The sequence below is a fragment of the Ptychodera flava genome, chromosome 7 (genome assembly GCF_041260155.1).
Source record: "Ptychodera flava strain L36383 chromosome 7, AS_Pfla_20210202, whole genome shotgun sequence".
Taxonomy (NCBI): Eukaryota; Metazoa; Hemichordata; class Enteropneusta; family Ptychoderidae; genus Ptychodera; species Ptychodera flava.
This window is the reverse complement of record NC_091934.1, coordinates 41,830,323-41,847,851: the sequence shown is the minus strand read 5'-3', so window position 1 is coordinate 41,847,851 and position 17,529 is coordinate 41,830,323. Positions and strand designations below refer to the sequence as shown.

The 17,529-nt window shown below is 37.4% G+C and overlaps 1 protein-coding gene and 1 long non-coding RNA gene across 2 annotated transcripts; both read left to right on the top strand.

Moving 5' to 3' along the window:
- Window positions 1–246: 246 nt before the first annotated feature.
- LOC139136512 (solute carrier family 2, facilitated glucose transporter member 9-like) lies at window positions 247–14,099 on the top strand. Its single transcript, XM_070704237.1, has 4 exons — window positions 247–492; window positions 11,443–11,544; window positions 12,158–12,315; window positions 13,958–14,099. Exons 1-4 carry the CDS (start codon window positions 481–483, stop codon window positions 14,097–14,099), a joined length of 414 nt encoding a protein of 137 aa, XP_070560338.1. The 5' UTR covers window positions 247–480.
- A 478-nt stretch (window positions 14,100–14,577) lies between these two features.
- LOC139136247 (uncharacterized) lies at window positions 14,578–17,175 on the top strand. Its single transcript, XR_011553168.1, has 3 exons — window positions 14,578–14,682; window positions 15,210–15,369; window positions 16,569–17,175. It is a non-coding gene; the product is annotated as an uncharacterized lncRNA (long non-coding RNA).
- Window positions 17,176–17,529: the final 354 nt, after the last annotated feature.

The following is a 17,529-nucleotide window of genomic DNA, read 5'->3' as shown; positions in this document are numbered from 1 at the left end:
TCGATGGAATAATTATCATCGTTTGAAGTCAAAAACTGGCTTAATTTCCTCACCTATTCAATTATTGGTGCTTAGAATTTTACTAAGTTTCCATATATCAGTGACACGCAGCACCACAATAAAGCAACTGATAAAGAATAGACGGTATCTCTGACCTATATTCTTTAGATTAAACAAAGTTTGACTGACAGAAGGGAGAGGCCCAAACACATCGGGACAAGGATTAGTAACTGCCGGACAGGTTCTTCATTTAAAACGCAGACCATCATCCTCCAGGGACGGAGCACCGGTATTACTGTGTTTATCACTGAGTTTGATGAAGGTACAGGCCTACTTTGTCCATGTGTAAGCCTATCTTGGTTCTTTAGCGCTCAACGAACGGGTTAGGCAAAACTTAGAAGACGCGTGTCGGGCACGACGGTCTACAATAGGGAGGAAACCAAGTGCAAGCTACCTTAAAACGCTTTTTCGGCGATAACGATGGCGGACAAGGTAAGGTGTTAAAGGGTAAGCCTAATTCACGTGCCACGTACCGCGTGCTGCAAGCCGCGAGCCCAGAGCCAAAGTTCACGGTGCATGATAGCATGTTAAGCTAGAAATAGGTGCATTTACACTCATATTTAATTCATTGATTCATTTTCATAGATAAATCAACATTCGGGCTTCAACGCCGCCTTCTAAATGCATGAACCATTGACCAGCAAATGTGTGTTACGAATTCTACATCAAGGGGCATATGCAGAAAGGGACTCGAGAGAAATTATAGGGAGGGAGGGCCAGTATTTTTAAAAATCACACTGCGCGTAAAATTGTAACTTTAAAAATTGATCAAACAAAATTCTGTACATTATTTTGTAGACTGTATGGTAAGGTTGCTATATTTCAAATATCTAGATCTTAAGCCATGATAATATTAAGAAGATTTGTACAATATTATTTTTGAGAATTTATGACCTTTGACCTGCCCTATCCCCCTCTCTCTGCAACAAAGCTGCGGCTTATTCTATGTCGTCAAAGACGGCTGGTGTCTATCGAAGTGTGACTGTTATGAGACACCAACCTTCGACCATCAAATCATCCTGTACCTCACTAATTATGCACATCTATAAATTATAGCCTAGCTAACAGAGGTGCAGGTCTCTAGTTTACTGGACGGAGATGATTATGTTAACTAAGATTTCTGCTAAAATATCAAGCGACCAGGATGACATTTGACCTAGCCAATATTGCTATAGGTCTGATATTTGCTGGACGGCCATCATAGGAGGAAAGTGTATACCAAAAATATCAAGTAACCAGGATGACCATTGACCTGAATTTAACTTATTTGCCAGTATATTAGTGCAACAGCCTTCATATTTGGTGGGATGAGGCGTCACATTATGAATTAGTAAATATTTGTCAAATAAAATATTATTGATGTTGACTATAGCATGTACAGGGACGGCATAACAATTGGGGAGAGTCACTTTTCTCAGCATCATTTTGAAAAATTCGCCCTCCCTCCCTATAATTTTTTTTCAGTCCCTTACCGGCCAGCACATGTTGAATTCGTGAACACACATATCGCAGGTCACTACTTTTTGCACACACAAGGCGTCTATTAAATGTTATTTAACAGTGGAGATGAATCGATAAAGTGAATTAGAGTGAAAATGCACCTATCATTGTGAACTGTGCCTCACGGCACGCGGCGCCTGGCACGTGGCACGTGAATTAGGCTTACCCGGTGTTACAATATCACCAGCAATGGCTGGTTAGGGATGCTGCACGAAACAGCGTATATATATATTGCGCAAAATCACTTCATTCAATTTTAATTAATTTGTTAACCCAAGGTTAAAATAATGGTTTGGCTCACCTTTTAGCTTGTCGAGCAGCCGTAAGTTGCGCGATGAAGAAGTGTAAATTAATGCAAATGCATGCAAATCACCCGATTTCCTGCCTTCTCTTTTCTCTCAATTTCAAGATTTCAAAAGAATTCAACTCAACTCTGGCCGAGTCAACTTTTCTGAAAGTTCCATACTATGTTCTTCAATTGCTTATAACAAAATGATTATTTAATTTGGCATTAAAGTTTAGGCATTTGAAAAAGAGGCATTTTAATTTTGCTTATCATATTTCTTTGAGTGTCAGTCTTTCAACCCCTGCCATTTAGAATGAGAATAGATAATGCAAAATGAAATAGTCGTTTTTTCTACATATGCTCTTGTTTCAAATTAAATATTACATTTCAGAAAATAATATCAAGTTTTTGACTTAAATTAATTTTTATCATAAAATAATACCAAAATTGAGGCTTTTACCATAAATACATACCCCTTCATCGTTCGAGTAAACCATTGCTGCCAAACTAAACTTTAGATATTCCTTTGGAAAGAATGTGTTGGTAACCTGCAGCACCACTTTAACTGTCTTCTGCAATACATCACACACAAATGAAAATATTTGTATCGCTTTGGGTAGAAAAAGTGCATTTTATTTGGTGTCAAAAGGTAAGGTGAAAATTCGTTTATAGCAAATCTAATTTGTATTTTGTTTTGACGGGGTTGACCTGTGAGAAGAGCAAGTTATTGGAGAGAGTTTCTGAACCGTGAACATTCCATGAATTCCTGGTTTCCGTATGTGAAACCGTGCGTTGATGCCAGTGTATATTCTTTCCAGATCTATGAGGTGTCTATAGTCTGTGAACTTTGCGTGTTCGGTTCAATTATGGAATCCGTGTTTAATATGATGGGGTTACATGTTACGACAACAATGTAGTCTTACGTTATTACATAGATAGGGAGAAGATTGTAAGCACAATCCTTTCAACAGAGAAACCCTACGCCTAGAACATAATATTAGGGATCATTTAGTTTTTGGGGTACCGAGGTAATATCACGTCAACTTGGCGATCCTAGAATGGGTTTCATCGTTTTAACAGGCACTAGGGGGTCACTGGATTTTTAAAAACTTACAATCGAAAGAAAATACTTTTCCTGTTGTGATTCTTGGCATGACCGAGTTTTGTATTACACATGCGCTGGTCACAGTGAAGAGACAGACAGTGTCATGTTTGATTATGGCCAGTGAAACCTTCACCAAACCAGACATTCATTGTTTCCTTTTACTTGTACATCACCACCACAAATTTTACTTTCAATGAAACTTCCACAGTACAGCATGAAATCAACTGATTGTACATAGGGGAAAACTCTACCTTTTACAATAACAGGGCAAGTACACGTTTAAGCTCCTGATGACATGTCATACAAAGACAAGGTCAAAGTTTACTCCGTTGTCTTTTTCAGAAAGTTGAAATTTGGTACGAATAAAGCTTTGGTCACACATGTGTCAAACATCTATACAGACGTCATGATTGTTATACTGTAAATATGTAAAGCAAGCAATAGGGCAAGGAAACTTACGGTTTGGTCTGAAAAGCAAACATGGAAATATGAAAAAATTGATAAATATAACATGAAAACAAATGTGAGTTTAAGGCGCATCCTTTATCTTCACATCTCTCAAGGCTTGACAATTTAACCTCAAAATCGTCAACTTTTTTCCATTACCTAATAAACAAGTCATCGTCGATGACATTGTCCCCACTGGTTAATCATTAATTTAATTACAGGTCCTCCGACAGCGAGGACAGAGTCCTTTTAATTAATTGGGGCTGTGATTGCTGCGATGCAGATGGGACTTTAAAGCCGAGAATGAGTTACATGGCGGTGAAAATGTAAAATCAATCTAGGCTCCACCCTAATTACAAAAGGTCATTAAAGAAGTCAATTAGTAAGTAATCGACAGGATGCTACCAAACATTTTTTATTATTATTACACTGACAGATTATCACCTCCACTACATTTCACAAAATTTGTTGCAGTGCTTCTGGCCATTCACCCTAAAACAAAAAATGCAATATGTATGAAAATTATCCATATATTTGAACGATACCACTAAGTGACACTGAGTTGTATTACAGCACTGTGAGATCAACATTTGTACCAAGTTTCATCAAATTTGATGCAGTATTTCTGGACATATAACTCTAATTAGGAAATTTCATTAAATATGCAAATTACAAATTGTGGCAACATGACAATGATAAACGCCTTCATTCACTGCTGAAACAATGTCAGTTCAATATTTGTACCAAGATTCGTGAAATTTGATGAACCATTTCTTGACATATCATAATTATGAAAATTTATTAAATATGCAAATCAGCAGTAAATTGACATTATACTGCTTCATTGCACGTCATTACACAACTGGAAGACCAACATCTGTACCACGTTTCGTCAAGTTTCATGCAGCAGGTTTAGATGTCACACTAATTATGAGTGTTCATCAAATATGCAAATTAGTGATCAATTGACATGGATCTTCTTTATATCTTCACAAAGTACTAGAGTACTGACAGACCAACAAAGTACCATGTTTCATAAAATTTGATGCAGTACCTCTGGATAAATCACTCTTATAAAGAAAGTTCATTTAATATGCAAATTAAAAATTTATTGACATGACATGGATATATATTTTAATTCACTGACAAGCAACGTGAGCTCAACATCTGTATCAAGATTCCTGAAATTGTTGAACTATTTCTTGACATATCAGCCTAATTACGAAATTACGAAATTCCTGATTACGAAATTCATTAAATATGTAAATAAATATGTAAATAAGCAATTAATTGACATGATGTGGGAGGCACCGTGGACCAGTGGTTAGGGTAACGGACTCACTATCGGAGGATGGTGAGTTCGAGACCCGGTTCAAGTCCCGGTAGATCCAGAGTAGCGGATTCACTGTCGGAGGACGGTGAATTCGAGACTCTAGCTCGGTGTTGTGCCCTTGAGCAAGGCACCTTACTTCTCAGTGCTCCATTAGGGTAGTGGGTTATGGGTACCTAATCCTGTAAATGGGCTAGCGCCCGTTGGATGATGGACTAAAATGATGGACTAAAATAATACTGCTACATGTCTTTGCCTGCCATTATGTTACTGGCAGAGATCAAGATGTGTACCACTTTTCATCAGATTTGACATATCACACTACCTATGAGAGTTCATCAAATATGCAAGTTACCAATTTATTGGCGTGATAGTTTGAAATGTCTTAACACAGTATATCACTACTGACAGATCAACATTTGCACCACGTTTCATAAAATGTAATGCAGATTTGTGGACATAATCCACTATTTAGGAAAGTTCATCAAATATGCAAATTAGCGATTAATTAAGACGATACTGCTAAGTGTCTTTGTACACATGCTGAAGATTTGCACCACGTTTCATTAAATTAAAAGTCAGACCAACATCTGTACAAAATTTCATCAAACTTGGCAAAGTTGCACCAGAAAAGAGTTCTTATCATTAATTATGCAAATTAGCACTACTTATGCATGCCAAACTAAAGTATAGACCTGCATACGAATGTATTATCCTTGTATCAAGTTTTAAAAGAATTGGCTCAGGCACGTCTATGATATCTGTATGAACGGATCCTGGAGGCCATGTGGATTGACATCAAATACAGGTAACAAAACTGCCGTCATGCGGCCATTTTGAATCCAATCACAAAACAAATCGACGTGAATATGTTTGACATAAGAAGTAATTCATGTACCGAAATAATTGCAATCATGCCCATCCGTAATCCATAATACTAGGTCAAAATTCGTAATACACTAGTTGTAAACAAGTTATTTGAAGGGACGCACCGACATCAAATACAGGAAACAAAATGGCTGTCATGCACCAATATTTGATCGGATCAAAACACAAACGATGTGCATATGTAAGACATATGTATGTACGACATGCGTATGACATGTCCATGGGGACTAATAAATTTGATTGATTGATTGATTGGTTGTTGGTTGGTTGGTTGGTTGGTTGGTTGGTTGGTTGGTTGGTTGGTTGGTTGGTTGGTTGGTTGGGAGGGGGAGCATGTGCATGTGAAAGGGGTAGACTGAACAGTTTCTAATGCCTCATGGTACCATACATAATCTGCATGATGAACATTAAGATAATATAGAGCGTCCTCACATGACGAATTTTAGTCCATCAGACTTAGGAGGAACTGTCTTGCCATGGCATGGATGGTTATGTATACAACTTTAATGATACTAACTAAAGTCGTTCGTTATGAAATTATACATAAGAACACTCCGTTCTAGTCTTACTTTGTATCAGAACATTGTGTTAGAACTCTTGGTTTCCACTGTCATTCCTAGCGTACAATTTACGTAACTAAAATCCTAATTCACACGTTTTGCAGATACATTTATTTAAGCCCCTATTTGTGAAATATAGAGTTTCAAAAACGGCGCTGATTTATGCAATCCTTGATAGGATGAATTTTAAGGAACCAATCACCTCACCAGTACCACATCTAGAGATTAAACCTCACTCATCATTTACTTATAGGGGAAATAGATGAAACTGTGTTGACTTTTTCTAACAGCATGTAGAACATTAAGTGATGCTGTGTCATTTTGTCCTGAGGGTGCAAAATCACAGTAGTGAGAAACCCTTGATAAAAAGGAAACAGTCACACGTAGTAGCTGACTGTTAATGCTAGCAGCAGCGCTGGTTCTTATCGTATTAAATGTTATTTATGATGACGTATGTACGGTGTATTGTTGAGGGAGAATGGGGCCACAGAGGTGAGATTAATAAATCATGTTTTAGCAGGCAACCCATGACTGACCCTGGTTGTAAGAAGTGGGCCGACAGTTTCGGTGGCAAGGTCGTCCATCACACTAGGAGCCTGTACACTATCATATGTCACTCCTTTGGTCGTAATACCAGCGTTGTTGATGAGTAGATTAAGCCCATCGTTTCCAACATCTTTCTTCACATGTTCTAAGTCTACATTCATTGGTGACATTTGAACATTATTCAGAAGTACTACAGTACAATACTGATTCCAAAGCTGACACAAAGAGGACCTTCAAGTCTTGCGGCAGATTTTTTTAGGATTACAATACTGTCGCTAATTCCAATGTCACTGAAAAATTACATCATGCAGCTGATCATGACTTTTGCTGTTGTCAAATTCTTACTTAGAGAGTCAAATATCAGAAGTATATGTTATACAAGTGTATGTTAGTACATGTACTTTAATCAACAATTTTTTATGTCCTTGCCTAATATAAAGTGGCACTTCCACTTGGTAACATTTTTCAAACACATTGTTTTAATGCCCACGGTCGATATTTGACTTGGCGACTGCGGGCGGATCGCAAGATATCGATAAAAACATGTCCTCAAAAAAGTAAAAGTTTGAATTCAGGTGGCCTACCTAAATTCAGCTTCCGAACATCGAACGTTCGGCATGGGGCCATTGTCGACTAAGCTATGGAGTACGAGTCTACGCTGACGCTGCTGTACGCCACAGTAGCACTCGCGTCGGTGATCGGTCATGCCCGTGGGGGAAAGCTGAGTCTTACTGTCTTGGCGAAAAAAAGAAAAACAAGTTTTGCTGATTCCACCAGAATTCGCATAGGTGACTAGCACATTCCACCAGAATTCGCATAGGTGACTAGCACAGTTACGTGCGGTTGGTACATAGCGGCCGCCGCGTGGTATGCATAGACGCATACCACGCGGCGGCCGCTATGTATCAAACCACACATAACCGTGTGGCAGACGACAAAATGTAGTCATCAAAGGCGGCCAATATTTTACACGTAAAACTGATATTTATGTGGTATTGGTTAAAATTATAATACAACTAATTGAGAATAATGAAAACGACAAAAACTAAGGAGAAGTTTTTAAAAACTTACTCAGGTAAAGGCATAATGCCGTATACAAAGTCTTCGCAGTGGGGGTAATTAATTGCGTCATTCGAACTTATTATGAACTCTCTAGAATATCGTCGATCAGCTCACAACAACAAACCTTCGGGGGATTTCAGGTCATAATCAGAAACAATCGTAAAACTTCGGGATGTGTAAAATACGCTCGGGAAATGACATTTTTTATCGATATCTCGCGATCCGCGCTTAGTCGCCACGTCAAATATTGACAGTTGGCATTAAATTTTGTTTTAAAAATGTTACAAAGCGGGAGTGCCACTTTGGGTGTCTATTTCTTAACATTTTAATGTTTGAAAGTCAAATGACTATTTTCTATTCAATGTCAGAAGGAATACACATAGAATGTATGTATCCCTATAAGTTGCATTTGGATACAACATAAGCTTGATAAGCATCAAGTGATTTACAGACTCTGTACTAAACTGTCATGGCATTTTTTGACATGTTGTAAAAGTCATTTGTGCAAGAAGTTTGTAGTCATTTCACTAATATAATCCTTGATTTACTAACTGTACATGAACTTTGATCCTCCGATACATATTGACTGACAGGCACAAGAACACAAAGCATATGGGATACCTTGTTGACTTACTCTATCTTCTACCTAAATGGTACAATAGTCATTTTTGCGACCACTGTGTTTTATTAGTGCTCAAAAGTAAATCATGTCCACAATCATGGTGAGATATACACATTCTAACAGTCTGCATGTTTGATTAGTAATGCTAACAATTCTGTGTATATATACACATATATACATGTGTGTGTCTGTGTGTGTGTATATATATATATATATATATATATATATATATATATATATATATATATATATATATTTAAATAATAACACATGAGAGCGAGGGCAAGATCACGATTTATTGCCTGCCCAAGGGATGGTGGTCATGATCGAAATATTGATGATGCCCGAGCCGTAGGCGAGGGCATCATCAATATTTCGATCATGACCACCAGCCCGAGGACTGGCAAAAAATCGTGATCTTGCCCTAGCTCTCATGTGTTATTATTTTTATTACACCGAACAAACTTCTTCGAGTACAGTTCGCCTTTCTGCATGAGTCCGGACCTCAGCGTAAAATGTTGTCAGTGCCAAGTCTAGGGTTGCCGCTGAAAGTTTGCCGATCTCTTCAGTGGCGTATCCAAATTTGTTGCTTGCATAGTCGCTGAACACAGAAATTGCATTCCTTGTTGCTATTTTCGTTCGTTTGCTGTTTACTTGCATCAAAATATCGTCTAACTGTGCCGGTGACAGCTCTGCATGACGTTTTGCAGCCATAGTTGCCAACTGCAAGTAGGCTTACAAGCGAACGACAAATTGTTACGCGCAGAAAGGTGGCGCAGTAAGTAAACTAACGTCATCCACGTAATATCAAATGCAGAGGGCATCATCAAGTTCGCAGAGGGCATCATCACATTCGCAGAGGGCATCATCACGTTCTTTTACATGTCACGTGAGTCTTGTTTAACCAATGGCAGTGCACGCTGAATGAGTGAGGTGTAATATATATATATATATATATATATATATATATATATATATATATATATATATATATATATATATATATATATATATATATATATATATATATTTTACCATAACCCAAACGGGATTCGAACCCCCGCACACTCACGGCAACATCGCCTAGCTGCTAGAGGCCTCACACAAAACCAGTCAGCTACCGTTTTCAACCCAAAAGAGTTGGTCACAGTAACCGACTTAGATGTTACAATCTTGTGCGCGACCGAGCAACACAGTGTTCGTGGAGCAGACGACACACAGACACAGTACAAACACCATATAGTAATCGGAAAAGCACGAAACGTGTTACTGAGCTGATATATATATATATATATATATATATATATATATATATATATATATATATATATATATATATATATATATATATATATATATATATATATCTTGGAGGATCGGTAACAAAGTCAGGTCTCTCTCTCTCTCTCTCTCTCTCTCTCTCTCTCTCTCTCTCTCTCTCTCTCTCTCTCTCTCTCTCTCTCTCTCGCTGAACTTCAGCACAAGGGCAGGAGAAGCTATATTCTTTAAATCACGTGGAAAAATTATCAAGTTATATACTACCTCATAAAAACTACTGAATCCTGAGAAAAAGTGAAAAAGTGTTTTTCATTTTAAGCCTTATGAATAGAAAAAGCCCACTGGCGAATGACTATATTATGAGTATAATGTATACTGTTCTATACAATATTTCATCTTTTGATTTCACTTTGCTCAGGTTTTACTAGTGAGCAGTACAAAGTTTTTTGTCAGCTGATTTCAGTATTTACAGTCCCTGTCAGAATCTACACCAACAACAATTTCTTACGTACATGTGAGCCAGGATATGTAATTAAAAGTATTTATCTTTGCACAATAGTTTTAACTACATATTTACCATTCTAAAACGTATATGATTAACCCTTTGCGACCATTATATGGTTTTTGCGATCCTAAGTAGTACGGCGTAAGGGCCCGAGCATGCTCGGGCCCGTTCGTCGTACAACCTCGGTCCGCAAAAACTGTATCAGGGTCGTAAAGATTGAAATAACATCGCACGGAAGAGTAGTTTTTATCCGGAATGAGAATGAATGGTTCTATGTATATGACAAACATTTAGTTTTCCAGTAATCCTCACTCATGTGACGTCGTCTAAGACCTAAGGTCTGTAATCAGTTGCAAACCATATCATCTGAAAATAAGCAAAATCATTTTAGATTTTAAGCATTTGGTTATATTCCTTTAACCACTATAAAATCTTTCAAATTCTTACGCCGATAAGATATAATTGGGATTTGGTGTACCGTTTCAACACCTTGAGAGAATTAGAGAATGACAAAGATTGTACTTACATCCTTTTTTCACTTTAAGATCAAGATGTTCGTCAGTATAGTTTAAAGGCCTACTTATTATTAAATTATATCTCACATGAAATGTATTTGGGTGATAATAATTCCAATGAAGAACAAAGATAAACCCAGTGTTAGCAAACACTTCACATATCCACTTATGCGAGAACCACGGATTGAGAACTGCAACCTGGCTTTCCGGACCTCGTCGCTTCGCTCACGTATATGTGCGCTACTGCAATGGGGAGTGTTCGAAGGGTTTTAGGGCGAATATTTATTGAAAAAACTCATTACCAGTAGCCCAGGAAGTCTTTAAGCCAAATCGCTATAGCTCAAGGAAACGCATCGCTATACTGCGTTTATGGTTGTTTTAGTCGTAGCCATTCCTCTACCGCCATTGCACATTAACTTGTCTTTTTAACCTTAGTCTTGGTGAAGACATTTCAATCTGTCATATTCAATATCTTGGAATTTAACATTACACTAGAATAATTTGTATGCCCATAATTTTGAATGTCGTTTTATGCTTACATTTTTTTTTCAATTTGTTGAGTAAAATGAACAAACCTAAAAAACGTTTGTATTATATCTTGGATGGTAAATGTATTTAGGTATATAAGTAATGATCGTGAGTTATATGCATTGTTTTAAATAGAATTTGAATTTGTAGAAAAGTGCATGAATTATGACTGTTATGGATATAAGATTCGTTTTTGTAATTTTTTTTCAGATACACGTGACATCTTGGTTAGTGTATGCTACAGTTGTTGTGTCTTTTCTGTGTATTGGTCAGGCTGGATACAACATCAGTGTCCTGGCAGCACCCACCAAAGTAAGATATCACGCCAAAAATCGATTATTAGACATTAATGTACAACAATTTCAAATAGTTGTTAGACCACATTTGCCTGCGCGTCAATGAAGTAAGTATCAAAAAGTGCTGGGTTATGTGTATCGACAACCAACAGCGCATAAATTCGGGGGGAGAGGGGAGGAGAGAGACAGAGACAGAGAGACAGAGAGAGACAGAGAGGGAAGGTAGAGAGAGGGGCAGACAGACAGACAGAGACAGACAGACAGATACAGAGAAATTGTGAGCGTGTCACTGATTGAAACAAAGACAGACAGACAGACAGACAGACAGACAGACAGACAGACAGACAGAAACAGAGGGAGTCATCTAGATGACGGAATTGCATAAATCATGTGTCAAAATTTGCTACTCGCGCATGATGGCATGTTAAGTATTCTTTTATGATATTAATAGCTGTCTGATTTGATATAAAAGACAATTTACAAAACCAAGAACATCGTTTTTACGTGCCCAAAACGAGTTGCATGCTAATGTGTTTGCTGCATTGAAAAGTGATACTAGAATTGCACTGCCGTTTTGTTCTGGTTGTTTCCACAGTAACTAGCTTGTTCATATCTTCTGAACATTTCAGTACATTCAGGATTTTTATAACAAATCGTACACAAGACGCTACGGAGAAGCATCTCAACAAACACTGGACTTGCTATGGGCAACTACAGCAGCGTCTTATATGATAGGGGGCGCTCTCGGTGCTATCGCTGTGCCCTTGACAGGCGACATATTAGGAAGGTAAGCGTAAAGTCCCAGAAGTGTTGCTTGACTCGACAAGTTAAAATTCTTTATTGACAAAAGGTGATCTTCCAATTGTTGATCAGACACGGCTGTTAAAAACAGGAACATAACTTCTGTTCGCGGTAAAACAAAATTAAAGATATTCAAAATGCACGGCAAATTTTCGGTTAGTAATCTGATGTTCTTATAAAATCTACAAACAAGCACAGACGTTGGTTAAGATACATTTGACTATAACCCTGACCACCGGTGTCGATAATAAAGTGATAATGTACACAAAGGTTCAGCTCACATATTGAGTCTCGGTTTATAAAATTAGACATGATTTGTGATGATTTTGGGACTACATTGTTTTGTGCCCGTGTATACCATTCATTTGTGTGAGTGAAAGTGAACCCTTTACTGGCGTAAAGATATATAACTGCTCACAAATTGCCCTTGGAGTAAGGACGTCACGCTATGTTCAGTTCAAATGAACTAGACTTCATCGTGTTTGATTTCGTTTATCCTTGGATGCGAAAACATGACACCATGATTAAGGCAAAAAACTGTAACCTTTCATGCATATCCATAATAATGTCACATTTTATCAGTAATGAAAGGGTATTGTAACTACATGACATTTCACACCTTAGAGATTTGTTCGTTGTTTAAGGTAAAAAGCGCCATGGGGACATATGTTCGGACTCCCAAATGTATCCAATTCTTTTTCTGATCTCCCGCTTATGGGGACTTATTTTACAGCTCTGGACGTAAACAAAATTTTCACCGCCTTACTTTTTCGAAGGTTTTATTTTTTCCCCGTAGAGTTTTCCATTACATAGTGAAGGCAGCCATTTTGAATTTCAACGTCAGCAAATATTAGGCAATTTGTTTCTCTAGTACCAAAATTTACACTGTGACCCCGATTTCTATTTTCGATTTTTAAACAGAAGCGTTGAAAGTTTGTTTGAGGAAATTTAAGCAAACGTTAACGTCTTCTGAATTCACCTTCGAGGCACATACTAGCGTAAGATCGTCTTGTTAGTTAATAACTCAAAAAGATAAGTAACGTCCGGGCATTTTGTTTGCAAAGTTCTTGTTATCAATCAGAAGCAAATTCATCATAAACTGCTGACTACCACTTGGGCAGATTTGTCATGTTCGTTAATTCTTGAACAAATACAATATTTGAGAAGTTTTCAAAACCTTAACGAGCCGTTGTAAACAGCTACACTAAGTATGTACTTAACGATTTAAATGTTGCAGGGAAGACAAAAAAAGTATTTTGCCCAGTTTCAGCCATGTATTTATTGCTTCCATAAAGTTTGTTCGCGTTGTTTGATAGTGAGAGTACGAGCATGAGTGCTTCACGAACTCTACAGCGCGTGGACGGGTCGCAGTCAGAAAATTGAAACAACTGTAAGCTCGGTTATTGAACCAATCTATTTGAGATTGGGGACGGGCTGATCGGTTTTGTCTGTGACCTCTCCGCTAGGTGACTGGGGGCCGTAGGTTTTGAGCTCCCACTGGATTGAAAATATCTTATTTATCTTGTCCGTTTGTAATTGTTAACCTTATTTACATAAATATTTGATGTCACAGCTAACTCTTGTAACATTATAACAATTATTAAGTTGTGTAATCAATTTTCTTCCAGGAAGAATGCCCTGTTGATTACGAACTTATTTTCGATCAGCGCCGGGTTGATGTACGGGTCCAGCAAAGTTGCCAATAATTTTGAGCTAATCATCATGGGGCGTTTTGTGAGCGGTGTCTATTCTGGTAAGTCTTCAAACTGATTGGTTGATAGAGTGGATGACGTCGAAGTTACGTCACAGTTACTCTATACCTTGTCGTCAATCTGGTGAAAAATCTGAAATCTCGCAATAAAACGTATGTAGTGTCGATTTCTTAAGAATGGATGTAATCTTGATTAAAATACTCAAAGTTTATGGCTGTACAGGTCATTTGTCTTGATATAAAATAGTATACAAAAGAAGGATTTCAAAATCATATTGTGCACGGTCTTTTAATTACATTCAAAACTATTTAATTGCTTCATTTTCGAAAGAAATGTAACATTCATGGACGACTTTGTTCTCTCTCTCTCTCTCTCTCTCTCTCTCTCTCTCTCTCTCTCTCTCTCTCACACACACACACACACACACACACACACACAAGGTCGACATTAGAAAATGTATGGTTCACTGCTACGGCGCCGTCTGCTAATTTAAAACTTCCAACATTCTTTCGTATCTCTTTTCAGGTATTACCATGGGATTATCACCGCTATTTCTGTCAGAAATTTCTCCAAACAAGTACAGAGGAGCGGTTGTTGGCAATCAAAGTGTGTTTTTGGCATTTTGCATCATGTTAGCACAGGTATTTGCCAATCTTCCATAGACCAACTTTAAAAATAAACAAACTGATTTTACATGGTTAGTTTTATGTTAAATCGCTTCTGAAGCTGTATGACCTAAATAGCAAATTACACTTGAAGTTTTTGATAACCATCGGATCTTTACAGATATATTTCCAAATAGTGTGAGCAATAATTGGAGTGACACGAGGAACAACCTTACAATGTAAAATAGCACTGAAATGCTTATTATTAGTCTCTCTCTCTCTCTCTCCCTCTCTCTCCCTCTCTTCTCTCTCTCTCTCTCTCTCTCTCTCTCTCTCTCTATATATATATATATATATATATATATATATATATATATATATATATATATATATATATATATATTAATACAGAGAGAGAATATTATATCATTTGTAGAAATATAGAGGGAGAGGGATAGAGATTTATGTGAGTGTTCTTCTATACGACTGTCTGTATCTGTGAATAAGCAGAATGGCCATGACAAAGTTATATAATTCTAAACCAATATGTCTCTTGATTGCAGGCTCTCGGTATTTTTGCACTGAATACTGAGGATAACTGGCATATTCTACTGTCATTGACTGGACTATTTTCTTTGCTGCATCTGTTGATATTTCCTCCGTGTCCTGGCAGCCCACGCTGGCTGATCATCACAGATCGAAACCTTAAATCAGCGAAGCGAGGTAATGTGAATGTGAATCAACTCGTTGGTCTTATGAAGATTTCGTTTCATATAATTTAATTGTTGGAGAAAAGGAGAACGCTGTGGTAATCCCATAGAATGTGAATTCTAACAGAGTGATTACAGTCCTCCGGTGTCCTCATATTTGCCAATACAGTTGTCAAACATGTACAATTAAAGGTTTATAAGAACAACGTCAATCACAATTATCGTTGTGTTATCATCATCATCACCACCACCACTACCACAACCACCACCACCATCAAATACACTTAAGATGAATGAAGGGCGGCTTCTCCTTCGTCTTCTGGTACTTTTTGGCTAGCCAAGGGGTACTCGAGATCGTCATGTAAAGCAACGACTTTACAGTGATGTGAAAGTTCATTCCAATGAATCGCCCTTTGCATTGGTCGTAATGTCGAAGCATTGAGTTTTAAACATTGCCTTAAAAGTGTGACTTCGACTACATAACAGGCATGAATTACAAAAAAAACATCCATTCAATCATAAATCTAACGTCTGCTCTGAACTGATCATACCAGCTATAACAAACATTGTTGTCATCACCTACCCGTATTGTTATGTGGTAGAATTCAAACATCTTGTTCTTTACTACGAATTCACATTTTGGTGTGTCGTTAGGATGCACATCTGGTGTTCTTGCATTATTTTTGACATTCGATGCCAATATCTATATCCAAGTAGAATTGTAGTTGATTTTTTTGAAATGGTAATCGATATCCTGATGTTTTAATGGGCTTCTATTTAACCGTTGCCAACGACCCTTGGCTGAAATAACCTAAATGTAAGATATTGAAGAGTTTGGGAGGAATTAATTACCTCCGTGACACATCATCGTCGTCGTCGTCGTCATCATCATCATCATCATCATCATCATCATCATCATCATCATCATCATCATCATCATTATCATCATCATCATCATCATCATCATCATCATCATCATCGATTATGATAGTTCCAGTACCGGTAATACAAAGCTATCGGTATTGCATAGTTTCAAGCCAGTCTGACAAAAGTTCTTTCTCAAGGCGTTCTAGTATAGTTTGCACATGTGCAACGAACCCTGATCAGCACTATTCTAAATCTTGCCATTTTGTTGTTTATTCAATTTATGAAATGATTCAGGCCTGATTTCCCCTCACAGAATTGCCCGCAATTTCACTTCCCTATTAATAGCTACAACAAGTTATTACGGACTATCGGAGGTAGGTCAGGTGGTCGATGAAATCGTTGTCGAACATGTTGAGGAATCGAAAGAACAGAAAGTAGGCATTGGTGGTCTGTTTACCAACCCAAATTATCGACTTCCGCTTCTTATCAGTGTAACTGTGATGTCATCAGTACAGCTATGCGGAATCCCAGCGGTAAGATCATTTGCATACTTGAGGATACTTTCGAAACACCGACATCACTTCTTGATCTTTTGGCAAGAGGTCATTGTTTCTTTCTTTCTTCATGAATTTGGCTTTGTGTGTACCGGTGATTTACTGTCTGTTCTGTGCTGTTTTGTGTCTAGGTTTATAAGTATTGTTTTGCAAATTTTGACCTAGTGTTATCGGATTATGGATCGGTATGATTGCGATTATTTTCATAGAATGGTGCACTTGTATGTCTCACTCGAATGTGTCACTTTTAACGGAAGAATATCTCAACATGGCTCAAACATTCGTCCAAAAACATCTAACATTGGTCAACAACATAGACGTTGGCCCCATGTCAAGGAAAATCATATGCAAAAGAATAATCATAAAAACTCCCCTATTTGTAAAGAAAACACCTAACAAAGGATCGTGTTTTTTTTGTATTCTGTTTATTTCCTGTTTGTTTTTTTAATATACATGGGTGGGGTTTTCAATAACGGCAGCACATGCCATTAGGATTTTATATTGAACGACCGAAAGTAAAAAATATTTGAAAATTCACATAAAAAGTCATCTTTTCGTGTTATCTTTACGTTTTATGAGTTTTTGTTTACAGTTTTTCTTTTACTCCACTTCAAGATTGCGCAAGAGCAAAGTTTCTCATATGTTACAAAAATACTACGAACGTTTATTTTCTTAAAGAATAAGAATAAATACCAATAGTGATATAATTATTTATCGACCTATATCCTAACATTTCTGATATTGTTGTTTCT